Source organism: Eurosta solidaginis, chromosome 4 (genome assembly GCF_040869045.1).
Source record: "Eurosta solidaginis isolate ZX-2024a chromosome 4, ASM4086904v1, whole genome shotgun sequence".
NCBI lineage: Eukaryota > Metazoa > Arthropoda > Insecta > Diptera > Tephritidae > Eurosta > Eurosta solidaginis.
The window spans coordinates 1,070,802-1,096,990 of record NC_090322.1 but is presented as its reverse complement, the minus strand read 5'-3'; the positions used below and the strand labels follow the sequence as shown (position 1 = coordinate 1,096,990).

The 26,189-nt window shown below is 35.6% G+C and overlaps 1 protein-coding gene across 10 annotated transcripts in view; it reads left to right on the top strand.

Moving 5' to 3' along the window:
• Positions 1 to 1,154: 1,154 nt before the first annotated feature.
• Positions 1,155 to 26,189, top strand: part of PsGEF (Protostome-specific GEF) — an 80,567-nt gene continuing 55,532 nt past the window's right edge. For 6 of the 10 annotated variants that reach the window (XM_067779310.1, XM_067779311.1, XM_067779312.1 and 3 more), the window contains exons 1-2: positions 1,155 to 2,636; positions 2,746 to 3,007. In XM_067779310.1, coding sequence (XP_067635411.1) covers positions 1,172 to 2,636; positions 2,746 to 3,007 — 1,727 coding nt within the window. In that variant the 5' untranslated portion in view covers positions 1,155 to 1,171. Of the gene's footprint in view, positions 2,637 to 2,745; positions 3,008 to 5,726; positions 5,797 to 6,141; positions 6,161 to 6,408; positions 6,640 to 7,125; positions 7,294 to 26,189 lie in introns of those variants that run through there. The other 4 variants (XM_067779313.1, XM_067779314.1, XM_067779316.1 and 1 more) reach the window with 4 other exon arrangements.

Here is a 26,189-nt window from a genome sequence, read left to right as displayed (position 1 = left end):
TCTCAACTGAGTATGTTATGTTCGGTTACACCCGAACTTAGCCTTCATTACTTGTTTTTTTTGAAATTGGTATTCAAGGGTTATCTGAAAAACAGTACCTCCACAGATAGAAATCAAATATGGGTTTCTATAAACTCATTACGACCCAAAAGACGAAAGTATTACATAAAACAGTTATTTAGAAGTGGTTAGGATAGCCATTGGAAACCGTGAGGACCTGCGTATTCATCTCCGGTTAACATTGACTGCAACTTTACTTGACAGCCCAGTAAACAATTTCTCTCAATAAAAGTGGCCGTTAACGTTAATCGAGATGGTCTGAACGCACCTTATTTAGACAAGGAATTCTACCTCATATTTTTTATTTGAAAATTTTGCTTAAGATGTGGTGGAATAAAATAGGCCTTGTGTAGAAATGGCGCACTTATCCTTACTGTCCTGCCTAATGTCTCTCTTATTTCTTTGAAAGGCGATAACGCAACGTCCAAATCGGCCCTTTAGCGAGTCAGGAATGAACGAGCATGATATACATCGTTAAACAGGAAATTTCTCTCACTGAGCTTGCTATGAGGCTGAGTGTTGTTATGTTTAAACTCGATCAGACTTTTAATCCAATGTGTGGAACTGCTGTTTTTATTAGATTGGAAAAAAAAAAATTGTTTACCACACCAGTACCTTCCAAAATGCTTTGTTGGATCCACTTTGCCCGTCCCTCCCCTCACCCCCTTCGTAAACATTCATCTCCTTCTGATAACCCTCTGTCTCCATCCGCCCTATCTCTCTTTCACTTAAACTCGCCGCTTCTTCCTCGCTCATCCAATCTGCACACCCAATCCGCACATGCTATTTTTCGAAAATGTCGGTCCACTTCCAAGCAAAATTTCTCTAAAAAATTGCTTCATCCTTGTTTTGTCCTGTAATTTTTTTAATTTTTACAGACATGAATCATGACACACTCTGTGGCAAACAATTTTTTTTTAGCAAAAACACAAACCGCGCATAACGAAAAAGCAACAGTGCAAAGCAAAGTGCATTAATGAACAGAAATTTTCTCACTGCTTTCAAAACTGTTATATTTTACTTAATATAGAGTTTTTTCTAACGCAACTTTAATTATAATTTTTTCAATTTTGTATTTCCGTAGGCTTGAAATGCTGCGCCTCTTCTTACAATGCTAAAGTGGACAAAACAAAACTTACAGCAACAGAAACTTCCATTTCCTCTATCCGCTAGTCAGCTATCGCAACCAAATCTCCTCACTAGTGCCAAAGCCAACACTCATTCAAAGCTAAACTTAAATTACATAATCAGCCCTAACACCTCTAATCTTATCAACACAGCGCGCACCACTAAACGACACTCCTTTGGAAATTGCCTTGACAACCATCAACCATACGTTCTACAACCCACTAATCACAAGAAAATGCCCACTATGACACATGTGCTTGAACGTCGCCGTTTACAACGCTATTCACTAGATAATCATTTGGATGTGCATTCACCGCGACGCGTGCGCCACTCGCTCACCAGCATTGCGAATAAAGAGAATTTCGGCGTTCATTTTACGCGCAGCTCTTTTGGCAATACAAGCCTCACTGCTTTCCAGGATCTTAGCAATGGTAAGAGTCCAGTGCGCGTTGAATACACGCCAACGCGTCCTCCAGCGCTGCGTGCTCTAACACCAAGCAATGTTTCCTTAAATGTCAAGCGTCAGAGCACAAGTAATAGTGGTACACCAACGACACGCAATCGTTTCTCAGATGATTTTGCCTCCGCCGAAACTGAGGATACACCACTTACTCATCTACGTTTTCGTGGTGCACCACTGCGCGAGGACTCACTGTCTTCTTCACGCATGGGCGACGTGACGCTAGACCGCATGCTGGATGCAATTATTGAGAGTGCGCGCAAGGACGTACCGCGCTTGCAGGCAATGCGTGCCGCCGAAAAAAATCAGCAGACGCAAACACCGCACACGCTTAATAAATGTTCACCTGCAATTGTGAGCGATAGTGAGGTGAGCATACACGAAATGGAAGTGCGCACGCCAACGCATCTGAAGCGCCAACGCGTTGTACGGCGCAAAAACACTAAGACATCTGACGCGCGGCGAAAATTAGAGGTAGAAGTAAAAACTCCACCGCAAGAGCAACAGCAAAGACCGAAACCGCTAATAGGGCTAACGCTGCCTAATGGCATACCAAGTCCGGATACGCCACTCTTCAAGCAAACAACTATGAATAACGCAGAGCTATTGGCGATGCAAACGCCGCCAAACGCAACGTTTATCATTGATAATAACTGCGCGGAAAATGGAATGAGTAATACGAGCGCTAGGGATGCTGAATTGCAAGAACGCTCTTCAACGCCAACGCTTGAGGAAGCGCATTCAATTAAACGCTGTTTAAGTTTTTCGTCAGCTATGAGTGATGAGGAGTATGATGCAGATTTTAGTAATGCCGCTAAACGCAGTTCCGTGGCGTCATCAAACACGAGCTCCACAATGGGTGATCACTTCAATTCGCGCTGCGCTTCACGCAGTTCGCAGAATTCATTGAAGGGCGCAGGCAGTGCTGCAGTGCGCGGTAATGTTGAGCTAACGATCAGTGTGGAGCGAAGGCAATTAAATTTGCACGGTGAGTTCGAAGTTTAGTGGGCGCTGCAGAAAGTATGGATCTCTTGACTGATAATTTTTAGTACATTTGAGCTTTTGCTAACACATTTTCTTCTCTTTTTAATCAACAGTTATACGTTGTAGGGATTTGCAACGTCCGAATGGCTCAACTGCGCTGAACGCATATGTTAAGGCCGCGCTGATACGAAACAAACCGATTGCTAAACAAGTAGAGAATAGCTTTCAACGCACTGCTGTGCATCGACATTCGAGTAAGCCATTTTTCGATCATCACTTTCGTTTCGATTTGGGCGCGCATGAGACAGATGCGGCTGGCGGCGGCGCTGGAGAACGTTTACAATTGGCGGTGTGGCATAGAGATCGCCAACTAAAGTGAGTACGATCGAAATTTAACGATGTTCGTATAACTCACTGGTATAAATATTCATTTATCGTATACGTTTTTTTGGTTTCAGTGTTGCCAAATTTTTTGAAAAATGAGATTTGGCAGCACTGATTCTCTTTAATTGCTGGTTAAATTGACCCATGCAAGCTGTGACCAAAAGCGCGTGAGCTTCGAATTTCTAAACAGCATTGCACATTTTTTTAGTCCTCGCGTACACACAAAATTTTATTCAAATAATACTTAGGAATATTTGAAGCTCTTACAAAGCGTTAAATAGTGCCTTAATAGTTTTTTTTTAATTTGGCCAGCGATTAAAAATACACAGCTCGCCCGTCTGCGAAAGAAATTAAAATCATCATCTCTTCAATCCAGCTTCATAAGCCTAATTGCTGCGCCTAAATATTTTACGAGCAATTTATGAAAAATTAAAAATGTCGGCGCAGAGCTGCTAAGCCTTTAATTACAAAATTCGAGGCTGACGATGTTATGCCGTCGTTTTTATACTTTCATTATTGTAAATTAAAAAAAAAAAGAATGTAAATGATAGTCAGCGTTCATTGTCCTCGTCGAAGCTAAGCGGTAGAAGAAAAGTGTGAAAGGTGGTAGCGGCTATAGGGAGCACATAGAGAGCATCCAGTCCAGTGAACATTTGCGAAAATGGACGGTGTGTGCCATTTTAGAGTCATTTCGCAATTTAGAAAATATGCTTATTTTCTTCGAAGCCATTGCGCTAGTTAAATAAGTTAACTTTTGCATACTTTTATGCTCCTATCTTGCTTGGCAATCATGCCTACTTTTTTTCTTCGAACTGTTACTAGAATTCCGCTAGAAATAGCAGTCTTTTGAACTTAAGGGTTAACTCCAAAACGAGTCTTCCGGGGGCGTTACAGAATGTTATCTTGTACTCAGAAGCTGTGCAAGCCCAGTATGCCGTACAAACTGAAAGGACGCTAATGGAGTTTTAGCATTAGCGCTAGAGTTCTGAAAATAGATTTTAATCAGCTTCCATCACCAGGATTCTATGAAAAAATAGGTTGCGCACTTCAAAGTGAGCAAAACTTAGTTATTTGTATCTTAGACTGCCTGAAGACGACATCATCACATGTTACTAAATGTGGAATACTTTAGGGAACATACAAAATTATTTGCCTGATAGAGTTGTAGCGATAGTTAAATCATCATCCAAGGGCATATGAGGTCTGAGGAAACTGGAATCTATTTCACTTATGCTTGGAATGCTTATTGGGTATATTCATTAGGTGATTGAATGTGTGTGTGTGAGTGTATTTGGAATATTAAAACTGTAATGCCTCCCTTGTCGAAGGTGTCATTCACTTTTAATCAAGGTATGTAAATATGCTTATGGATAAATGTATAAGGAGCTTTAAAAACTTTTGGGATCAAGTGTTTATGAAAATGTGAAAATCACTTAACAGCGATTACTTGCATACTTTTAGGCGTGTCGAATATTAACAGTTTTAGTTAATTTGTTTATAGGTTGATTAGGCGCTGAACTGCAAGAAGAAACATTTTGGTAATGAAAATTATGCATTCTACCACACTCCTCTCTATCCAGCTCCACGTCCTAGAAATCTCAATTTTCCTTTCGCTATAATGGTTTGCTTTCACTATTTCTGTATGTTTCGTTAGAGCGTTTAATTGTGTGTTCCACACTTTTTGATGGCTCACACTCACTTTTGCGCCTTATCGCTCTTTATATAATTAGAGTCTTGTAACAGCAAGTGCGAGGTATTAATCAAACAACGTTTAGCTTTCGTAGCCTAAAAGTATGCTACACATATGCAGTTGAAGTGCAAGCGTTGCAGAGCGAGTAACAATACCGGAATAAAATTGAAGTGCAAGAAAATATAATCAGTGAGGGTTGGCTGCACGGGACGTATACGAGCGTCCTTTTTTGTATTTTTTTGTTAACAAAAAAGGTTGTATAAACAAAGGTTTACAATTTACTTTTATACATTTTTTTTTATATTTACACCGTAATTATCTATATTTGTTAGCAGATTCATTTGTTTGTGTATCTTTTGGAGAGCCGCGAAAATTCGACACATGCGCAGAAGTTATCGCGTAAAAGAAGGCAAGGAGTGGTAAAAAAACTGAATTTTTTGTGTTTTCGCATACACCTGAACACAGCTGTTTTAAATCGCAACTTTAAGTGAAAGCACGCCACCAAAACGTCTAAATCTTAACAAAACGAAGTTTGCATGCTTGCATTTAGGATGAAGAATCTTAAGAATTAATTAAAGTTTTCAATTTTCTTTCGGGCAAACACTTCTAATTTTCGTAGAAAAAAGTATTTCAAAACTTGTGTACAAGAAAAATTAAACTGCTTTGCTCAAAAGTGTTTTCCTCACCGCGCTTTTATGCTCGAAAACTCTCACACGACAACCCTGTCAACGATTCTAACCTCAAAACTGAAAGACGCATCAAGCTTTTTGGCATGTAAACAAAACATCGTTTGCCGGCAAAATGCCACGATTACACGTACCATTGTCACATATACGCGCGAGCTGTATCGGCACGTGAAGTAATTACAAAAGCTTTTCAAGCGCGCTCTCACAGCTGCCACGCGCTCATCTCAATCACTCAGCTGCGCCTAGATTCGTGTCAAGAAATTTCTGGGCGAAATTTTCCATGCAAGAGCTCGCTAGAGCTCAGTTAGCCTTTTCTATTGGTGGCGTACAAAACTAATTTTCAAGAAGCCGGAACGCTGGCAAAACGGTCCAAGCGGTGCTCTTCATAGCATAGACTACAGCCAGTAAGGCACCTTGTGCAAACATCATATATATATACATATATAAAGCAAAGAAAAAAGCATAATTTTAGGTTGATTATAGCAAGGAAACAGTATTTTGTATAAGAAAAAATTGATTGTATTAGGAAAATGCATTTATGGCAAATTATTTAACCATAAGAAATATGAATTGGCAAATAAGAAAAAAGCAGCTGAAGCATGCTTGAAGTGAAATTATGTTACTACATTATATAATTCATTAAAGCACAACGATCAAACGAAAGTGAGCCGAGAAGAGTGGTTCCCTGAAGTGGAGGTGCCATTGAGGCAGTGCCTGTGAAAATTAGTGTAAATAAATTAAAAAAAGAAAAAAGGGAGCAAATATAAAGTAAATTGTAATAAATAAGTGTAATACATATTTCCGCACAAATACTTAAACATCATCACACACATACACACACAAACTGCGGTTAACCAAGCCCAAAGCAAAGTGAAAAAATCGATAAACTCTCAAATAACGTGCTTCATAATAATATTTAAATATCACAATTTGTCCTAGTTTTCGAGTCTACACGTCTAGTATGACTGCAGCTATGCGTGTGTGCATGTGGTATATCTATCTAATGTGATTTTCAGTGTGTAGGTGCGCCTGTGCGTATGCTAATGCGGTTGTGTGTATGCCATCATTGCTGTTAACTTTCTCGAACATTGGGATAACAGGAAGCCAATGAGAATAAAAAACGAAGTTGGAGTTGCCGACCGTTTGAAACACAAAAAAAAGCAACAAACAAGAAGTAGCAAGTAATACAAAGTTCAACAACGCAGCAGCTGATGAGCAACTGAATGACGTGCAGCGCAAAGAAGAGTGTACGTAGAAAAGCGCTCCTGAACCTCTCCTAGTCTTAGAGCTTGTCGCGTGAAATAGCTCTGACACGGAAAGCGTAAAAGGAAGTTAGATGTAATGGCATTGTGGAAGAAGACCGTGAGTTGAACTCGTGAGCGGTGCTTGTTGTGTCCGTGGCGTAAGCATGTTGTGACCTAAGCTGATTTATATGTATATGTGTTCGCATAGATAAGTGCATTTATATTTATTAAGAAGAAATACACATTGTCGGGTTCACATCTGTTTCTATTTTCTTATATTATTGACTTGCTTGAATTTTTGTTCTGTTTATGTTGGAACTATTCTTCAATGTGCATTTCTATAATTTTTATTTTTTATTTTGGTTACACATAAGTGCGTAAATAATAAGCCCTAACGATGAAAAGCAATACCGATATTATAACTCACTATGTGCAGATACTAAAAAAAAAATTAATACCAATTTTATTTATATTTATGCGCAAATATAGCGCGCCTACATATCTGTGTAAAAAAAAAGCACCATTTTTTTGATAAATGTTAAATAAAAACTCTTTGGGTGCTTTATAAACACCTGAAAATTTTAAATAAAAGAAAAAGAGACGGTGAAATCTCGAGCGCACATCAATGCTGTCATCAGGAGGAGAGAAGAAGTGAATGTAAGTTCATTTTTCATGTTGTTTTTGTATATCGATTATTAGTCAGCGATGAAAACTTTAAATTTTAGCTTCTTTGTGAAAAAGAAATAAGTTGCGTAACGTTTTCAAAAATATTCATGCAGTATGATTTAAAATGCGATCCTAGATCAATGGATTCACTGATTTTAGGTCTGCAAAACGTTTTAAGAGATCTAGCAATCAATAAGTGAAAAACAAAAAAAAAGGAACATTTCTTTTAATAAGTCCACCTATGTCTGAAACATGGCGACGAGCTTTTTTGAGTTTTTCGCCGATAGAAACAGAAAAATGTTTTGCACTAAGAAAATAATAATGTAACTATTTGTAAAAGTTTTCCTTCGTTGAGTTCTTTTCCAAAACTTTTTCTTGCATCCTTGTTTAGTACTGTGTTTCAGATTAAGCGTACAAGGCAGTACTTTTTTTATAGAACCGCAAAAAAAATTGTATGTGGAGCTTAGTCATGGTAGTCAAAATAAAATAGGTCTTAAATTCAGTTGCAGCTGTTTTGACATAATTTTCTATGAGCTATCTGTCAACAACTAAATATAAAACCAATTTTATTTTGATTATGACTATGCGTCATTAAGTTTGACAATCGAATGTCAAATAACCAAGTTACAGTTTAAAAACGATTTTGGTGATATTCACATGCTTTCAGGTTCTTTTTTGTTACATCTTTTGTTTTTATATATTGTACATTGATTCTGGGCTTCGAAGTATTTGTGCCTGAATGCTCGAAAATATCTTTTTATTACAAAGTAAACATTTTTTTAGAAGGCTTCCTTTGTGATTTGAGATTTTGTTAAAATTGTTAAACTGTATTAGGTTTGCGATATTTTCTCTATGCAACTTTTACCACAAATTTGAAGTCTACTTTTAGGCGCGTTACTTAATTGCTGCATGTAGGCGGGTTCAGTAAACCATGCTTCTTCGAAATAAATTATATTCAACTAATTAAACAAAATATTTACGACGAAAGGAACTTTTTCAATTACACCATCTGCTACACAACTCCAAAATGTACACAACCCAAAAGTGTATTGCCTTGGTTCGCGGCGATCAAAGACGTAGAATACAAATATTATATAATAATTATCTAAAACAAGTAAAGTTGTCTAAGTTCGGGTGTAACCGAATATTATATACTCAGCGTGAGCTTCAATTGTACATTTCATTTCAGATTAATTACTTTTCTACATAACTCGTGGCACCGCCCGTTTAAAAAAAATGTCTCCCCATTTACTCTTACAATAAAACTTGATAAGTGAAATATCATTGATTCAAAACTATTTTTTGCTAAGTTATAGCTTATTATTCTAGTCTACGACCCTTTTAAACTTGTTTTATATAAAAGTGGGCGCAGTCTTTAACCGATCCCGTCCATTTTTACTAGAAATATTTTGTGCTATAAGGAAAATATTTGTACACACTTTCATTACGATATGTTAATTTTTCTTCGAGTTATGGCTCCCGAAACATAGAAGATTGCTTAGTCATAAAAGGGGCGTTGCCACGCCCATTTTTTTAAATTTGAAGTTATTCCTATTTACTGTTATAAATCTACTTGGGAAATGAAATACCATTGATATAAAGTTCTTTTTTTGCAAAGATACAGCTTATTTTATTCGTCCACGACCCTTTTTAAAATCTTTTATATAAAAGTGGGCGTGGTCTTTAACCGATTTCGTTAATTTTTCTTCAGATCATTCCTTACAGTAAAGGAAACCTCTCTGTCGAATTTTGTTACGATAGGTTTAAGGATTTTTGATTTATGATTGAAAATATTTGCAAAATTAATTTTATTATAAGTGGGCGGTGCCACGCCTATTTTGAAAAACTTTTCAAAATTTTTATCAAGAGTCTCAATATCAGTCGACATGTCAAATTTCAACATTCTAGTTGTATTATTTACTAAATTATCAGGTTTTTTTGTTTTCCAAAATTTTATATATATATAAAATGGGCGTGGTTATCATCCGATTTCACTCATTTTCAATACCAATCTTTTCTGGGTCCAGATAAGCTAGTGTGCCAAATTAGGTGAAGATATCTCAATATTTACCCAAGTTATCGTGCTAACGGACGGACGGACGGACATGGCTCAATCAAATTTTTTTTCGATACTGATGATTTTGATATATGGAAGTCTATATCTATGTCGATTCCTTTATACCTGTACAACCAACCGTTATCCAATCAAAGTTAATATACTCTGTGTCCAAAGCACGCTGAGTATAAAATTTAAAAAACGTTTGTGAGTGAAATGGTGGCGCGTTCTAACGGAATAATGAAAATTAGTTTTCGTGGAAAAATACCTCCAAAACAATAACCAAAATGAAAAATCTGGGTCCGTATCGTGCTATACATATGTATGTTCACGGATGAAAAACTAATTTCACTCAAACGATAAATTTGAATCTGTCAAGCTTTTCATAAAATTGATATAACATTATGAATCTAATAAGTACTTACAGCTTATTTTTCACGTATTACCTCAATCTGAATCACCATTTCAGGGCTATTGCGATTTAAAAAATTTAATAAGATCACGGATCGTCTAACACGATACAGGACTTGATGCAGTATTTAGATTTAACGAACCGAAAATCTTTCGAAAACTTTTATTATGATAAATGAAACTTTGGGCATGTGTAGTGGTGCCATACGTTTAAAAAAATAAAAACTGTAAGACGCGATAAGCTCCGAAGAGATTTTAGGCCGATCTTCTCTTCCAATCTGCGCCATGCTCCTTTTTAATTTTTTCTACAAATTGGCCGGACGGGACCAACTTGCTTTATGCTGACTCCGGCACAAATAAAGAGGTTTTTTGATGATTTTTTTTTCTTCAAATATTATTTAACAGAACGAAGGTTTTATAAATAAAATTACATACAAAAATTCGAGAAGGAAACTGACGTATTAAGCTTAAAGGAAGCAAATTAATGACATCGGTTTGGCTGCTTCAAGCGAATGAAATGTATACAAGTGATGGAATAAGATCAGCTGATTCCTTGATCTTGCGGGTTTCTTAGCAAATTTTAGTTATACAGAATATCAGTAAGATGGAATGGGTCCGAATTCGATCTGCTATCGGCTTGTTTAGATTTGCTTTGAAATGCAACATGATTAAATTTTAAATGCAAATTACATATAATATACTCCTGGTAACAATTAAGTTTTGATGATATAAAATATGCTAACGAAAGCAACTCACCACGCTAAGTCAAATGTTGACGGTACTTGGCAATATATTCCAGTACCCGAAAAGCTGGCCAAGGATGCCATAGTAATTCAAAAGTATTCCCTAATTAGGTAAATGCCCTAGTCGATAGCTTTTAAATGCATAAGAGTATTGAGAATATTCACAGCCCTTGTGAATCGCGACATTCCTTTACAGGTCAACTTTTACTATGGAAAATTTTAAATTATTTACATATTTTCAGGTTTTTTTTAGTTTTCACATTTATTTAAATTTCAAGGATGTTCATTTATCAAGAATTCGAAGCGTGCTTTAAAGTTTTACAATTTTACCAATTAAATAATCGAAAGGAAAAACAAAAAAAATTACAATCTCAATTTTACCAGTTGCTAAATTAACTAGTCGAAATTAGAAGGGGCAGTCCAATTGATGTTATTGAAATTTTAAATAATTTATTATATATATTTTTTAAATCTCATGAGCATTCCCAAATCATTGTTGCAAAGAAATCAAATTCAATCAAAAATGTTGGTCAATTTCACTTTCAAAACCGCAATTTGTGTTTTCGCCAAACCAAAACAAGTAAGGACGGGACTGTCTTCGACTGTGCCGAAGACTTCACACCTTTCATGAATGGGGCTGAACAATAATCTTATCCCGTTCGTAATCTCCAAATAATCGGATGTATAAGATAAGAAATATATAGTGAACAGATGTTCATACCTAAACGATTTTTATTTTAAATATAAAATAAAAAATAAAATTGGCAAAAAACCCCTTTATCTGAACGATCGGTTGTATCGGATATATATTATATATAGCTCCGATCGAAATGATTTTTTCGTGAAATCTTCTATGATATATTAGAATAAACATCGCCAAGTTTCACGTTTTTATATTGGAAATTAAGGGAGAAAATGCCAAAAATCTTTCTATCTGAACGATGGTTGTATGGGATAGGTATGTATATACTATATACATATAGCTCCGATCAAAGTGATTTTTTGAGGATATCTTCTATGATATATTAGAATATATATCACCGAGTTTCACGTTTATACTTTCTAAATTGCGGCAGGAATGACCAAAATCGTCTTATCTGAACGATCAGTTGTATGGGTGATATATTTTATAGTGGTCCGATCCTACCGGATCCGACAAATGTCTAATATAATATAAAAATACATCCTTGTGCCAAATTTCATTGAGATATCTCAAAATTTGAGGGACTAGTTTGCGTTCAAACTGACAGACGGACGGACGGACAGACGGACGAAGATGGCTATATCAACTCAGTTCGTCGCCCTGATCAATTCAGTATACTTAATGGTGAGTCTATCTTCTATATTTCTCAACGTTACAAACATCGGACCATTTCATGTTCATGAAAGGTATAAAAATAAAAATGTGTGGTTTTTATTCCTATCATAACACAATTACAATTTGTTTAGTGAGCATAAAATAAAATTTGATTAGTGCTATTCACCACAAAGCAGCCATCAACAGCAACATTTTATAGCACAAACATAAACAACATAGCACAGCACAGCAACGAATAAAGACGACACGTGCCACACCTGGCTGACAGTTGGCCAAATTTCGTTAAAAATGTTTATCTATACTAGAATGTATGACCGTATGTGTGTGTGTGTGTGCAAAACTAGTACAAACCTGCTACAATATTCTCAACACGTAGATAGCAATAAACTGTAACACAAAGCCATATTTACAGCATCGAAATTTGCTGCTGTTTTGCTGGCCAAAGTATACAGAGATGCTTAAGCACAGCGGTGGAGTTTGGTGCGCGGCTGAAACGCGAGCTCCAGGAAGGACGTGTTGGCATGCTGCCACATATCGCACACCGCGCGCCACTCGCCTTACACAGCTACAATACGATTCATTGGCAAATTCTCACTTTTCATTGAAATACATTTCTCACATTCACACGCGCGTCGCTACTTTCTCGTACATACATACATACATAAATACTTGCTATACAAGGAAACAACAATTTTTATTTTAAGTATTTGTGAACATGGCAACACGGGAATAATATTCGTAAATTTACTGCTAAACCAAGCGAGTGCGCTAAATGAATTGAGCTGGAACGGCAGGATGCGCGGCAAGAAACAAATTAAAAAAAAAAAACAATAAAGTAAAGCAGGGGTAATTGTAAGAGGCCACATTAGACGAAGCGCGGCAAGAGGTAGAAAAATCACCCACTTAAAATTCGAGTATTTGTAGCATGCTTTTAGGGGCCAAAAATAAAAACTGCTACAAACAAACTCACACATTTTTAAGAAACCGAATACTAAGCAAATATATGCACAACAGCTTTTGATTCGCACTGCTTTCCCTCTTCCAACCAAGTGCTGCGCCATCGACTGTCTTTTAATGCTCCACTTTCATTTAGTTAGTTTTTGGTTATTGATGAGCGCTTGGGGTAACGTTGAAAGTTTGGTTGTGTGTGTGTTATTTAAGGGTTTGCCACTTGCTGTGTGTCTGCTTTGTGGTACGGCAAGTTGTCCATGTGGCCACAGTTTGTGAGTGCAGACCACAACGCTCCGCACACCACACAATCAATAGAGCTGTCTTCGTGCTGCCTCTTGCTGTCCTTGTGGCATTTGTGGCTGCTGTTTGCTGCCATTCGCTGACTTTCCTATTTATTTATAGATGAATATGCGACTATTTGGCAGACCATACAAGCGCACACACATACATACACACATCAAATAGGGTTATTTATACTTTTAGCACTTACATATGCATTGATTTCTTTGGGAGTTCACAAACTAAGTAAATAATGAGTCAGTTTGTTTGTCTATGTACTTTTGTCAAAGTTGTTAGTTTTCGGATTGATTAATTTGCCACAAGTTTTTCTGGTGATTCTCAGCACTGTTCGGTTTTGTGACAAATTTAAGTTATTTAGTGCCACATGGGGATGTTTTTTTTTTTTTACATATTGCAGACACTTTAATTAATTTTTATAACAATTTATTTCGATATTTTTTTGCACGTAAAAAGTTTCAAAATTTATAGCCCCATTGTGGTTATGAATATGAAAAAGTTTCGAAATTAATTTTAATGATCAAAGTTTGCATTAACGCTCTTTTCGGATGGGTATAAGGGAAATTTCGATGTCGTTTAATGTTATTCATAGTAACAACAACTATTTTGAGTTATTTATGATTATTTAAGCTGGACATGAACGGGGAAATGAGTGAATTGCAAACAGAAAAGAATTAGATGTGCAAAATATTCAGTGGAAAACCGCCAAAAAAGCTTTATCAAATCTTAGACGTTCTTTTCGTTGAACATTAAAATTTTATTTTGAAATTGTGCATTTTTTACTTTCCAAGATTTCTTCAATCTTTATCGATCGGTATACGGGTGATACCAAATATCGTGTACAAAATATAATTGAATAAAAAAAGATTCCAGAGAGAAGCAAAATAGGCGAAAGTTTCGACTTTTTAAAAATTGCTTAGACCTTTATATCATCCATAAACCATATATTATTACAACTAGATTCAAAGTTTTAAAAAATAATTAATAATTAATTGTTCCCACGGGAAATGGAGCTAAATTTTTTTAAACAAAACATAGCTCGTAGGTCGTTCCAGTCTCTTAGCTATCTGCTCATCCGATTTCATGCAAAACTGTTAAGCCACTCTGTGCAATCTGGAATCAAAGGCGAGCATCTGGACATCCACTGATTTATTGCCCCTTAAAGTATGCTTCCTGTTTCACCAATTTACGAACCATTGACTAATATATAAAAATCAAATTGTGTGTGTGTGTGTGTGTTCGCTATGGAAACGTATTTCCCACACTTCAATCATCACCAAATTTTGCCTATAGGTTCCTTCGATCAACACGAAGGCTTTAGTCTAAAAATAATTTCGATATATAAAAGGGGCGTGGCACTTCCCATACAAATGGAATCATTGGTACTGCATAACTATGAAGGTATACATGCCAGAACATTAAAATTCAGTAAGGAGTTATATAAAGTCAATCCCTAACACCACCAAGAAAATGTGGAATTGGGAAGAAGGGGCGTGGCATCTCCCATACAAATGGAATATATCATACTGCATATCTCTGGATGTAGTAATGGTAGGATAATGAAAATTGGTAAGGAGTTAAAAAAAAAAAAAGTATTTCCCAAAAATCAATCATCACAAAATTTTGGTTGTAGGTTCCCTCGATCAAGACGAAGGTGTTCAGGCACTAGAGACCTCAATGGGTTAAAACAAACCAACGGAAGAATCATTCGATCAACATTTTTGTTATTGTCGTTTGCCCTTGAATATTAGGCAAATTGTTTTCGTAACAACAGCGCAAAACTGTTCCTTTCTGCCTTCATAGGTACGTGCAAAAGATGCACATACGTTTGTACATACATACACCATCAATCATCATAGCTGCAGCAACAAAATATGTCACCAAATCAGGCCATTTCTTCGTCTTCGCCACCCACACCGGTCGTCATCGCTTTACATGTAACAGTTGCTATTGTCGTGACCGCAAAGACAATAACAACATGCAGTATCTTCGAAAAAGCTCACCTTGGTATACCACAGCATAACTTGAACTCCAATGAAATTATTGAAAAAGAAGAAAAGTCAGTTAATTAGCAATCAATATCGCGAAAACATCATCGTCGTCGCTGGTACACAAAGTTTCGTTGTTCTTACAGTCCGCTTACGAAATATAAAGTTTTATAACAAATTTAGTTTTGCAAAATATTAACATTACATAAAGAATTTAGAAAATAAGAAAGTTGTAAGAAGTGAATTGAAAATTAATAAATTGAATTGAATATCCCAAAAGGGAGAGAAAAAAGCTTCTTTTCCTCACCAGAAGGTTTTTCAAATTTTAGAATTAAGAATTTTAAATAAATTTTTTTTTTGGCTTTGCGAACGAGCAATCTTAGCTTCCAAAAATGATAATGTTAAAAAAATCAACAATCGCATTCAAAACCAAATTCCCGGTGAAATGACGAAATATAAATTGATCGACACAGTTACAGATGAAGATCAAATTGTGAATTATCCAATTGCATTTCTAAATTCTTTAGAACCACCTGGAATGCCTGCGCATATATTAGCTTTGAAAATTGGCTCACCAATAATGCTTCTTCGGAATTTAGACCTACGAAAATTGTGCAATGGAACCAGACTTTGCGTTAAGAAATAAGTGCCGAATGTAATCGAAGCAACGAAGGACAGTCGCTTACTGTTGCAGGATTAAATTTAGAGAGTCCGTGCTTTTCCCATGGCCAGCTATACATATGTTGCCGGCTCTAGAGTCGGAACGCCAAAAAATTTGTTTATCTTTGCACCGAACGAAAAATCCAAAAATATTGTGTACCCACTTGCATTACAATAATATACAATAATAAAATGTTCTAAACGAAAATTTCACGAATTCAATTTACAGAACAATAAACTAAATTATCAACAAACAAAACTGAAAAAGTAATGCAATATTCATTCGATCTCGGGCGTTACAACGTACGCCGGGTAAGCTAGTTGACTATATGACTGATTACATTCACGACGGCGGCTACAAAGCGACATCTGCCAAATTATTTTTGCACACGTTCTTATGAACGCCGCTTTCGCCAGAATAAACCCAATTCCGTTTTTGGCAAGCGACAGAGAGCGGCGTTCTTTTTTTTTTTCAATAAGCAATACAAACAATAATAGCAGCTAATAATATTAGTTAAAATCATTAAGTTGAGCTTATTTTAATATAATTAAAATTGTTTTCAAAATTTTTCGGGGCCACCGCGTTCAGAGTTTGCTATATTGTAGTTGTGGTCTGTAGTCAACGTGCTGAATGTAATCAGGCTATAGGGAATGCTTAAATGGGCATTATATGCCATTTATAGTAATCTCTGCCTCGATAATGTTTCCGGTAAAATATTTTATGAAAATAATAATAGTTTAGGTTGAAACGAACGGTCCGTGTGGAGCTCACATAGACTGAATGTGTCCATAGCGTTAGAAATAATATAGAAATACTCCAAAATTCATACAAATCAAAATCAGTAGATAATTTTTTGTTAAACAAAGAAACTTTCTCGAAAAATTTTGATTTTGTAATTGAATCATGATTAAGTTCATAGAGATTATAAATTGTTTTGGGAATAATTCTCTGCCGCCTTTTTACCCATTTATATATGTATATAGGGGTAAGGTTGAACTGACCGGTCAATTAGGACCTCACTGGTTAAATGTGGTCATAGCTACAAAGGGGTAGTTTTTTTTGCAAAATTTGTACTATCTTTTCGTTTTCTCCTTCATTCTACGACTGCATTAGCTTGAATATATATATAAATAAATCTGTTCATAAGTACAATTTTTCGTTTTCAACCCATGTGCCAGCTGGCGGACTTTGGACCTTTCATCTTCTTTTGTACTATGTTCCAAATCTCTTTCATATTGAAAAATTAGTTAAAAACATATAAAAGACTTACCAATTTTGCAGGATTTTTTTAAATATATTTGAATTGCCATTGTATGATATTTCAGAGTCCAATATCTGTCTCAAAAGTCACTTTTTTTTTTGCAAATCCCCACGAAATTCCCAAATGCAGCACTGAAATTGAAGTAAAGACAGGAAAGCAAGTTAATATTAAGGTAGTCAAAAGAGTTAAAAGAACTAACATCGCTACTACAATAGTTTGGAGCGATTGTATTTTCAAGAAGGCTTTAGGTAAAGTTGAGCAGATCAGTAAAAATAAATACCTGGCATAAATTGAATATTGATTTTTTTTATTGGCGGCCACCGTGGTGTGATGGTAGCGTGCTCCGCCTATCACACCGTATTCCCTGGGTTCAACTTCCGGGCAAAGCAACATCAAAATTTTAGAAATAAGATTTTTCAATTAGAAGAAAATTTTTCTAAGCGGGGTCGCCCCTCGGCAGTGTCTGGCAAGCGCTCCGATTGTATTTCTGCCATGAAAAGCTCTCAGTGAAAACTCATCTGCCTTGCAGATGCCGTTCGGAGTCGGCATAAAACATGTAGGTCCCGTCCGGCCAATTTGTAGGGAAAAATCAAGAGGAGCACGACGCAAATTGGAAGAGAAGCTCGGCCTTAGATCTCTTTGGAGGTTATCGCGCCTTACATTTATTTATTTTTTTATTTTAAGTATAAATAAAATAATTTGGCGAATGGTATGAACAATTGCACATCACTAGTCCAGCGCTCGCTGCTAGTAAAAAAAAATGCGGTTATAAAAACAACGACAAGTTATGCTTCAGATAATCAACGCTACACATACACATGTATAAAAGAGAGAACAAGAACAGTTTTTACTGAGTAGCTTTACATGGCAGTAATACACTCGGAGTGCTTACCAAACACTGTCGAGGGGGGACCCCGCACAGAAAAATTGTCTTCTAAATAAAAAGCTTGTTTCTAAAATTTTGATGTTGCTTTCCCCGGAGCGATTCATAAGAATGAGAGTTAATGAGAAGATCGAAGATTGTAGAACGCAATACGAAAAAAAAAAATACAGAAATGGGTAGAGTTATCAATTGTAGCCCTATGGAACTATAGAAGGCGACCCGACGCTAGGGATGGTAATTCGTTTCATGTTTACTCCTTGCAAGTGAAGTACAGTGCATTACAGTAAAGTGCTAAATATGTTTACAGAGTATTCGCATGTATATATTTGTTGAATTAGTAAAACGAACCGATTACAATAAATCGCAAAATTATCAGATTTGTAACAATAACATATTTTTAAGAATTACTTGCCAGAAAATTAACTTTTTTACATGAAAAATAACGAGAAAGTTTAAAATCAATGTTGCCCCTTGGAATATGTAACAACCTTTTTTATTTTAAAAAATAGGTGCCCACTGTTGGGCGAAGTTTTGCCATGGGAGTGAGCAAACGGACTATATTTTTATCTATACCTGAAGAAACATTTGGTTGAAAACGGAATTTGTGTTCGAGTGACTTATTTGACTTCTGTTGCACTAAAAAGACTCGCTAAATATATTTTCCTGTAATATCTATAGTGTAACCGTATAGATATCCAAATTTTATATTAACAACGTCCTTTTGACCAAAAATTAAATTTCATATCACTTAAGTTGGCAAGCTTAACCAATCCAGTCCGGAACGACACAACCAACTCTTGCACATGTCCTGACTATTATCCTGCGCTTAGTATCACTAAGTAGCAACTCGTTTTGCGTAAATTATTTATGAAATTGAGGTTAAGCCAACTATGCTTGTTTCGTGTAACAGCTCGAGTATAGTCTGTGTTGCTTTCAGGCTGCAAAGTTGCTTTTGTTGTTTGTTATTTAATACATATTTAGGTGTGTTTGTGGGCAGGTGAGAAGTCCTGTATGCCATTTCAAAATGTGTAGATAGCAAACTCAAATAATTTCGCTTCATGACAGAATAACTATGAACATTTTAATTTTAAGCATTGGCAGCAGCAAAAAATGTGCAAGTGACGCTTGTATGCCACATATTGAGCTGACACATAAAAGGAAAAGCATAGTTTTAGGCGCAATTTTGTTAAAATTTATGCAGGCTTAACATTAATTGCGATATAATTTATGTCTTTCGCTTTTGATAGGAAGAGCAATTTTTAAATGCACTCACACACAAATTTTGATCCGCAAGACCATATGTACATATAAATATGTGTAAGTGTATTTGTGACGCTAATAGCTGTGCCAAATGGATGTTCAGTGACGTTTTTCAATTTCTACATCATATGATGCATAAACTACGAATGCATTGAAAATGGGCATGTATTAGTGTTGGTTGTAGTGGTTTTTCTTTCTTATTAATGACACAATGTCGCGAAATTTAGCAACACAAAATTTAATTATACATTAATAGTTGTGTATATCAATTAAAATTGCGCAAGTGAATGCATGGGCGGAGTAATTAAGTTTTTCTCACACGCTACGGCGATTGATTTAAATGTGCTAGAGTTGTCATGAGTTTATCGAGTTCGGAATTGGCATCAGCTTCTCGTAATCGCAAACGAAAGCGGAAATCGATGCAGTGTACGATAGAGACATTTTTGAAAGCAAAGAAAATTTCGAATTGAATGATTGGAAACAAAATAATATTCTTTGATGGAAAACGTTAGTTTTTAGTTCTCATCTGTGAGAAATTACTTTCATCGCATCACTGCCAAAAATTTCCAAAATAAGTTACTTTTCTACCGTTTGACTGAGGCCATTTCTGCTAACTGACTTTCCAAATTTGATTTTAAATAATCAGAATCGAAATCGGAATCAGACGTCGAAGTCGATCGGAATTCATGATGTTTTTGAATAGTAAGCGAAGCTTTCAGAAATCCCTAGTACCTGCAAATTGTCGTCAATTATAAGGGCAAATGCTCGTATTGATGTAACAAAAATTCTATTTAAAGAACACAGAAATTATATGAACGTGAATGTTATATCAACACATGTTCATATGTATGGCAAATATTTATGAATTTATATGTATGCAAGTTCATATTCAATAATTTATAGCTCTAACTTTATAGCCGTATTTACATATGTATATTTGTGTGGCAACGCGTGTTTTAGTCATAATAAATCGCATGTAATTACATAAATATTACAAGTATAAATATTGATGTCACTGAAAATTGCAAAATTTTAGATGCAATCGAATGTGTGTGCATATTGAATTATATACTAAAAAAAGTCATATATAATGAAAGCACTAAGCCTAAATGTATGCAATTAAAATAAAACAAATGTATCTTGAAAAGTTATCTGGAAAATCAGATTTCAAATTTAATTTATAATTATATTCAATCTTGCTAAATTACTCACTCAGTCTATACAACGGAATCTAGCGGTGCTATTTCTAAAGTTTGCAAAATGAGTTGCATACTTATAGGAGAACTTATATTGTTTTTAATGGTTTCGCTAAGCGTAGAGTTTAGTAATAGGTAATAGTTTAAATCGTAATTCGGATGTAAGCGTTTCATTTTCAGTTCTGGGAAATGATTATACTGTGTAGCAGCAATTTTTGAGGCGCAATAACTCAAAATAAAATAGGTGTAATGAGGGTTCTAAGCGTGGCTGGGGGTTATGGAGCGGAGCAAGAGGGAAACAGAGGCTGACAGAAAAAGATGAAATAATGTGATATAAAGAGCGGGAAATGGAGAGGAGGAGAATGGATGGAGATTCAAATAGAGAAATTACGAGGAATATAGGAAGGAGATGATGCAAGAGACGAAAAGGAGATAGAGAAAAGGAGAGCAAAGGATGTGGTGATATGACAAAGGCGTTGGTTTACTGGGAGAGTAGATACATACAAACAAGGTATCTTCAAGGTATATCAAGATAATGGCTTAATTATATTGCTATATCTTATATATACAAATTAATAGGATTTTAAAAATTGCACTTGCGTTAGTTTCAAATAGTTTGGCCGTAGTAATTGAAGTATTGAAATCGATTGGTCAGGTGAAGCAGGTGTTCAATATTTGGTATAGAGATTTCTTATATGTTGACAGTGTTGGGGTGATAATATGTGTTGGAGTGGGATCGAGACTTGTTGTGAGAGTGGCGGTGGGTTTGAGAGTGGAAATGGGAAGAAGATAAATGGAAAAAGAAACTGGGAAGAATAAGAAGAAAAGCGGAGGATAAAGTAGAAAAGAATGGGATAGAGAGTTGAAGGGGAAGCGAGGCTCATTATTTAAATGTAGGCAAACGCATTTTGGGGCAGAACAAAGTAGGAATTACTTCGCTCCAAGAAAATTGCTGTCAATTTGTTGCCCAGTATTGTAATCACCTCCGTTTGCTGCTAAATTGTGAAAAAATATTTTTTGAGCCCAAAATACCTGCTTCATCATTTATACTGAGTTTTTGAAAGTTAGCTTCATGTAGCGCAGAATATCTCTAATTTTAGCCCAGCTATGGTTAGTCAAATATCGCAGTCAGATTTTGGTTCAGCTATGGAATATTTAGTGAAGAAGCACCACTTAATTTTTATCAATAAATTTTAAATGTGGACAGCTGGGAACCGAAAGAGAAAACTAAAAAATACGATCTAAAAAAATAAATGAAAAAATAACATAATTATGAGCAACATTTTGCTGCAGAATTCATATTGTTGTTAAAGAATGTTCGTATTTCGTATATTTCACAGCAAGAATACTCAAATAAAAGAAGGCACTAACACATTGAGTGCAAAGTAAATATTTCGCTTTTACTTACACATGTGCACTTTAAAGTGAATATATGCAGACAACTGTGTAAATTAGTGTCTTGCACTCCCAGTGTTGTAAATATTTTACTTTTTTCCAAAATGGCCTACAGGTAAACTCGTTTTCGTATCAAAGTGCCGCTGCAGTGCATTTGTGCTCATTTCCTTTGATTGCATTTAAAATGCAACAAAGTTTAGCCTCAACTTTTTCATTTGAAATTTTTACTATTTTCACAACTTTTTTTTCTTTAAATTTTATATGTTTGTGCTATTTTTGTTTATCTACGTTGTTGCTAATTTTTCTGTTTGGCTCGCCTTTTGCCGCACATTTTTACTTAGCTAATGAAATGCCATTTGAGCTGCAGCACTTACGCTTTAAAGGCACATTGGCAATCGCGTGGGTAAATATGTTTTTCTTCAATTTACATATGAAGAGTAGATATGAGGTGGTTTACATACATAAATGAGTCTAAATGCAATTGCAAAAGCTTTGCATGAGAGGGTGGTTAGGCAGCACAACCACAGCAGAAGAAAGCTTGGTAAGGTGTCTTAAGGGGTGCGCAAAATAAATTGGTAAAGTCTGACCTACATTCTGCGTTAAGTTCAATAAAAGATGGATATTCGTATTGAAGTTACGGTTTAAAATTTTATGAACATGTACTTAATGTCAACACAGTTTATTTCACATACACACATACATACGCATGTAGATATATGTTTACATACTCCCTGCAAAAAATTCGACTAGTCGAGAATGTATCCAGGATTAGTCGCAAAGACGTATGCGACTATAGCCAGTTCTGATCTCTTTATATGGGTTGGAGTGGTTCCTTTTTTGAGCATGTCCTATGGAGAGAACAATTGTAGCTGTTTATGTCTGAGCGGGTAGTATCGGACTGGTCCTCTTTATACACCTAAGGGTACTGTCGGACAGGTCCTGTTTGGAATGTTCGACACTTCCTCTTTGTACCCCTATGTGAAGTGTCCGACCGGCCATTTTGGTATCCATTCGGGTAGTATCGGACATATTCTCTTCGTACCTCTACGGGCACTGTCAGGCAAGACTCTTTTGTTGGCCTATGGGTACTGTCCGACAAGTCCTCTTTCTACCCGTACGGTAATTCTTACGGATATTATAACTTTTTAAACTGTAGAATAATAAACATAAAACAAATATTACGATAATGGAACATATGGTCATAGTGTTTTAGGTTCGCTATAGATATCCACATTTTTCTTAAATAATGCTATTCAATCACGTTTAATCTTTTTTATACCTTTATATTAAGTCGCTTTCATGTTTGTCCCCTCATTTCCATACGAATTTTTGACCCACGGAAAAGTCTTTTTCGGTAACTTCCCGTTGAGCTAAACACGTGATACTTAGAGCATAGTTCAAATCTGGGAGAAAATTAGTTTTGATTTGGGAATCTTTCAATCCATTTTTAACTAAGTTCCCGGTTACCTAGATACTTGTAACTTAGCACATAGTTTGCGAGTCGATGCCACTAAAATTCGAGGAAAACAAAATGCCGCCAGGTGGCAGACGAATCGAGATAAACGAAAATCCCTGAAAAAACGCAGGGAATCTTGCGATCGATTTTTAAGTAACTTCCCGGTGAGCTAGAGACCTGAAACTTGGGCCCCGAGTCAGAACCCGGTGACAATGCAATATTTGGTCAAAAAAATTTCGCTAGGTGGTGCATGGATCGAGATATTAAGAAAATTAATTTTGATTTGGGAATCTTTCAATCCATTTTTAACTAACTTCCCGGTGACCTAGAGACTTGAAACTTGGCACACAGTGCCTTTGTGTAGGCAGCACTAAAAAAGTGAAAATAAAGATGATAAAAAATTTTAAAGACTACCTTTATATAAATGGACCAAAAAATAGAAGGCAATTTTTCCTTTAATAAAGATTTAATCTTGTTGAATTTTGACTAAAAAACTTTAACAATAGCTTTTGTAAAAGAATTTTGGGATTTAAAGTTATAAGGGTAGTCCTTAAAATTTTTATCATCTTTTTATTATTTTATTCATTTTGTTGCTGTTTGTTTTTTATTTTTATTATTTTTTTTTTCAATTGGCTACATAAATTTCAAACTGCCTGATGCCAAATATATCCAAAAGGACTAGAGGAGATCAATTATACCCCAAAGTGGACAAAAGAGATCAATAGCAGACCGATCTCCTTGGGAATTATCGGTTGATTATTTGCAGGGCTTTGTACGTGCTTGCCGTGTAGCATTGAATTTAAATTTTGCTCAAAATCTACTATGAAAGAAAATAATTTGAATGCACTCGTACGAGTGTAAGTCATGCCCTTTAAGTATATTAAAATGGATAAATCTCTAGTGAGTACCTTTTAGTTGGTCTGACTTGAATGGCAAGTCAAGAATACTCAAGACTTCGATTGTGTAGAATACGTGTCGTATAAGCATTCATGTATGTGTGTGTGTATGTAGTTGTGCGCGAATATATAATGCGTTTAACCTTCCACTTATGCGCAAACACAATTCCCAGCGATAAGATTTTTTTTTAGTTATTATTATTTCAAAGCTTGCGTTCAAATTTAAATTCAAATCAAATCACATGAAATCAAATCAAATCTCAATGCAGGTCATGCAGCAACAAAGAACTCTGCTTCTTTTGCCTAGTCTTAGGGGGTCACACGATAAGAGGGTGAAAAGCAATTTTCTGTTATACAACGCGACGTTTAAATATGTATGCTTAGTTGCTGAATATTGAAATGCAGATATAATGCACAGTGACTGGATAGAAAAGTATAAATGACAAAAAAAATGTAAAATAGAGAATGGAAAATGCTAAGCGACTTGTGAAGCCAATATGATTGGCAAACAAAAGATTCATTCTTAAGCGAAGCCAAATAAAAAGTAGAAATATTTGTGAATCAGCAAACAAACTTATAAAACTTAGTAAATAGAGTTTCTATTATGACTAAAGAATTAAGATCATCTCTGTATAGCTGTACGGCTATTTTTAAGAAAGCGTATTAAAATCGGTTAAACTCGCGATCGAAATAAAAAACAGCATGTCTACCTTTTCAACCACCAAACTGTTTACATAACACATATAAACGTGCTTCATTGTTTCAGAGAATTCTATAATTACTGCTTTTATAACTTCTTGGCAGAATAGCAGAGGATTGAAAACACGTCCTTTACAAATTTTCAAAAAGCGTCGCTTCTGGTCTTGTCCGTTTTATTTGCTAGTTTATGCGCTGAACGGTATCTAGAGCAATCCGACAGCTTAAAAAATAAGAATTTATTGAAGGAAATGATCCATGAAATCTTTTCTAATTACGAGTTTCTAAGTACGAGCCGGTACGGATCCGCTGGCTATATTGTATCAAGATAATTTGGTATAAACTTTCTCAAAATTAACAGAATTTTATTGTGTTTCAAAATTTTACTATAAATATTTTGTTACATCTGCGATAAACTTTTTAAGACTCCTCTTGGTTAGATTTTCAATATAGGAATCAAAATAGAACACGCTCAAGTTTAACCACAAAGCGAATATAAGAAAAATGTTAAGAATATTCCAAACTTAAGATCCATGTGGTCAAAAACAGATATTTTCTATTAATAGTCCTTTGCATAAGATCCGTTCCATGTTTGTTTCTTGCAAATCCATTTTTGAGTAACTTCGCGTGAAGCTAGAGTCTTAAACTTGGAAAATTCATAAGAACCAGAAAAACACATTCAAAATTGGAAACTTGTGATAAAGTTTTATGTAACTTTCCGCTGAGATAGTGACTTGAAAACTCGACCATAGCTTAGAGTTATTTTACTATGCTCCAAATTTCTACAAGATGGGGCAGGGATCGATATATTTAGAGATCTTCTATATTTAGAGATCTTTCTAAACAATCTCCAATAATCGAGAGAGTTGAAACCTTACACTCAGATCACGCCACCGTGACAATGTAATAAAAGAAGGACAAATTTCCTTTAGGTTACGGGTCGAGATAATTAGAAATTTTATACAAGATTTAAAATTTTTGGGTCGAATTTTAAGTGGATTCCCGGTGATCTAAGAACTTGAAATTTAAATGGAGTTCAGTAGTCAATGATAGTTTAGTACATATGAACAAAAAAGTTTCGCTGGGTGTCGCACGGATGTAGATATTTAAAAAAATTGTTCGGTTCGGATGAAATCTTGCGATAAAATTTTGAGATACTTCCCACTGAGCTACGAAAATTCCGATAGGTCGCGCCTGGGGCGAGATGTTTAGAAATTTCATACCGAACGAGGGAACCGAGTTTCATGAAACCTCTAACTGAGCTACAAACCTGAAACCTCACATACAGTTTGAAGTAACGAAACAATGCAAGAAAAGGAGAACAAAACCTTGCGATACATTTTAAGACATTGGCCATTGTGCTACAAACATCAAAGTAAAAAAGTTATTAAATATCCATAAACTACACTTTTTTATCAG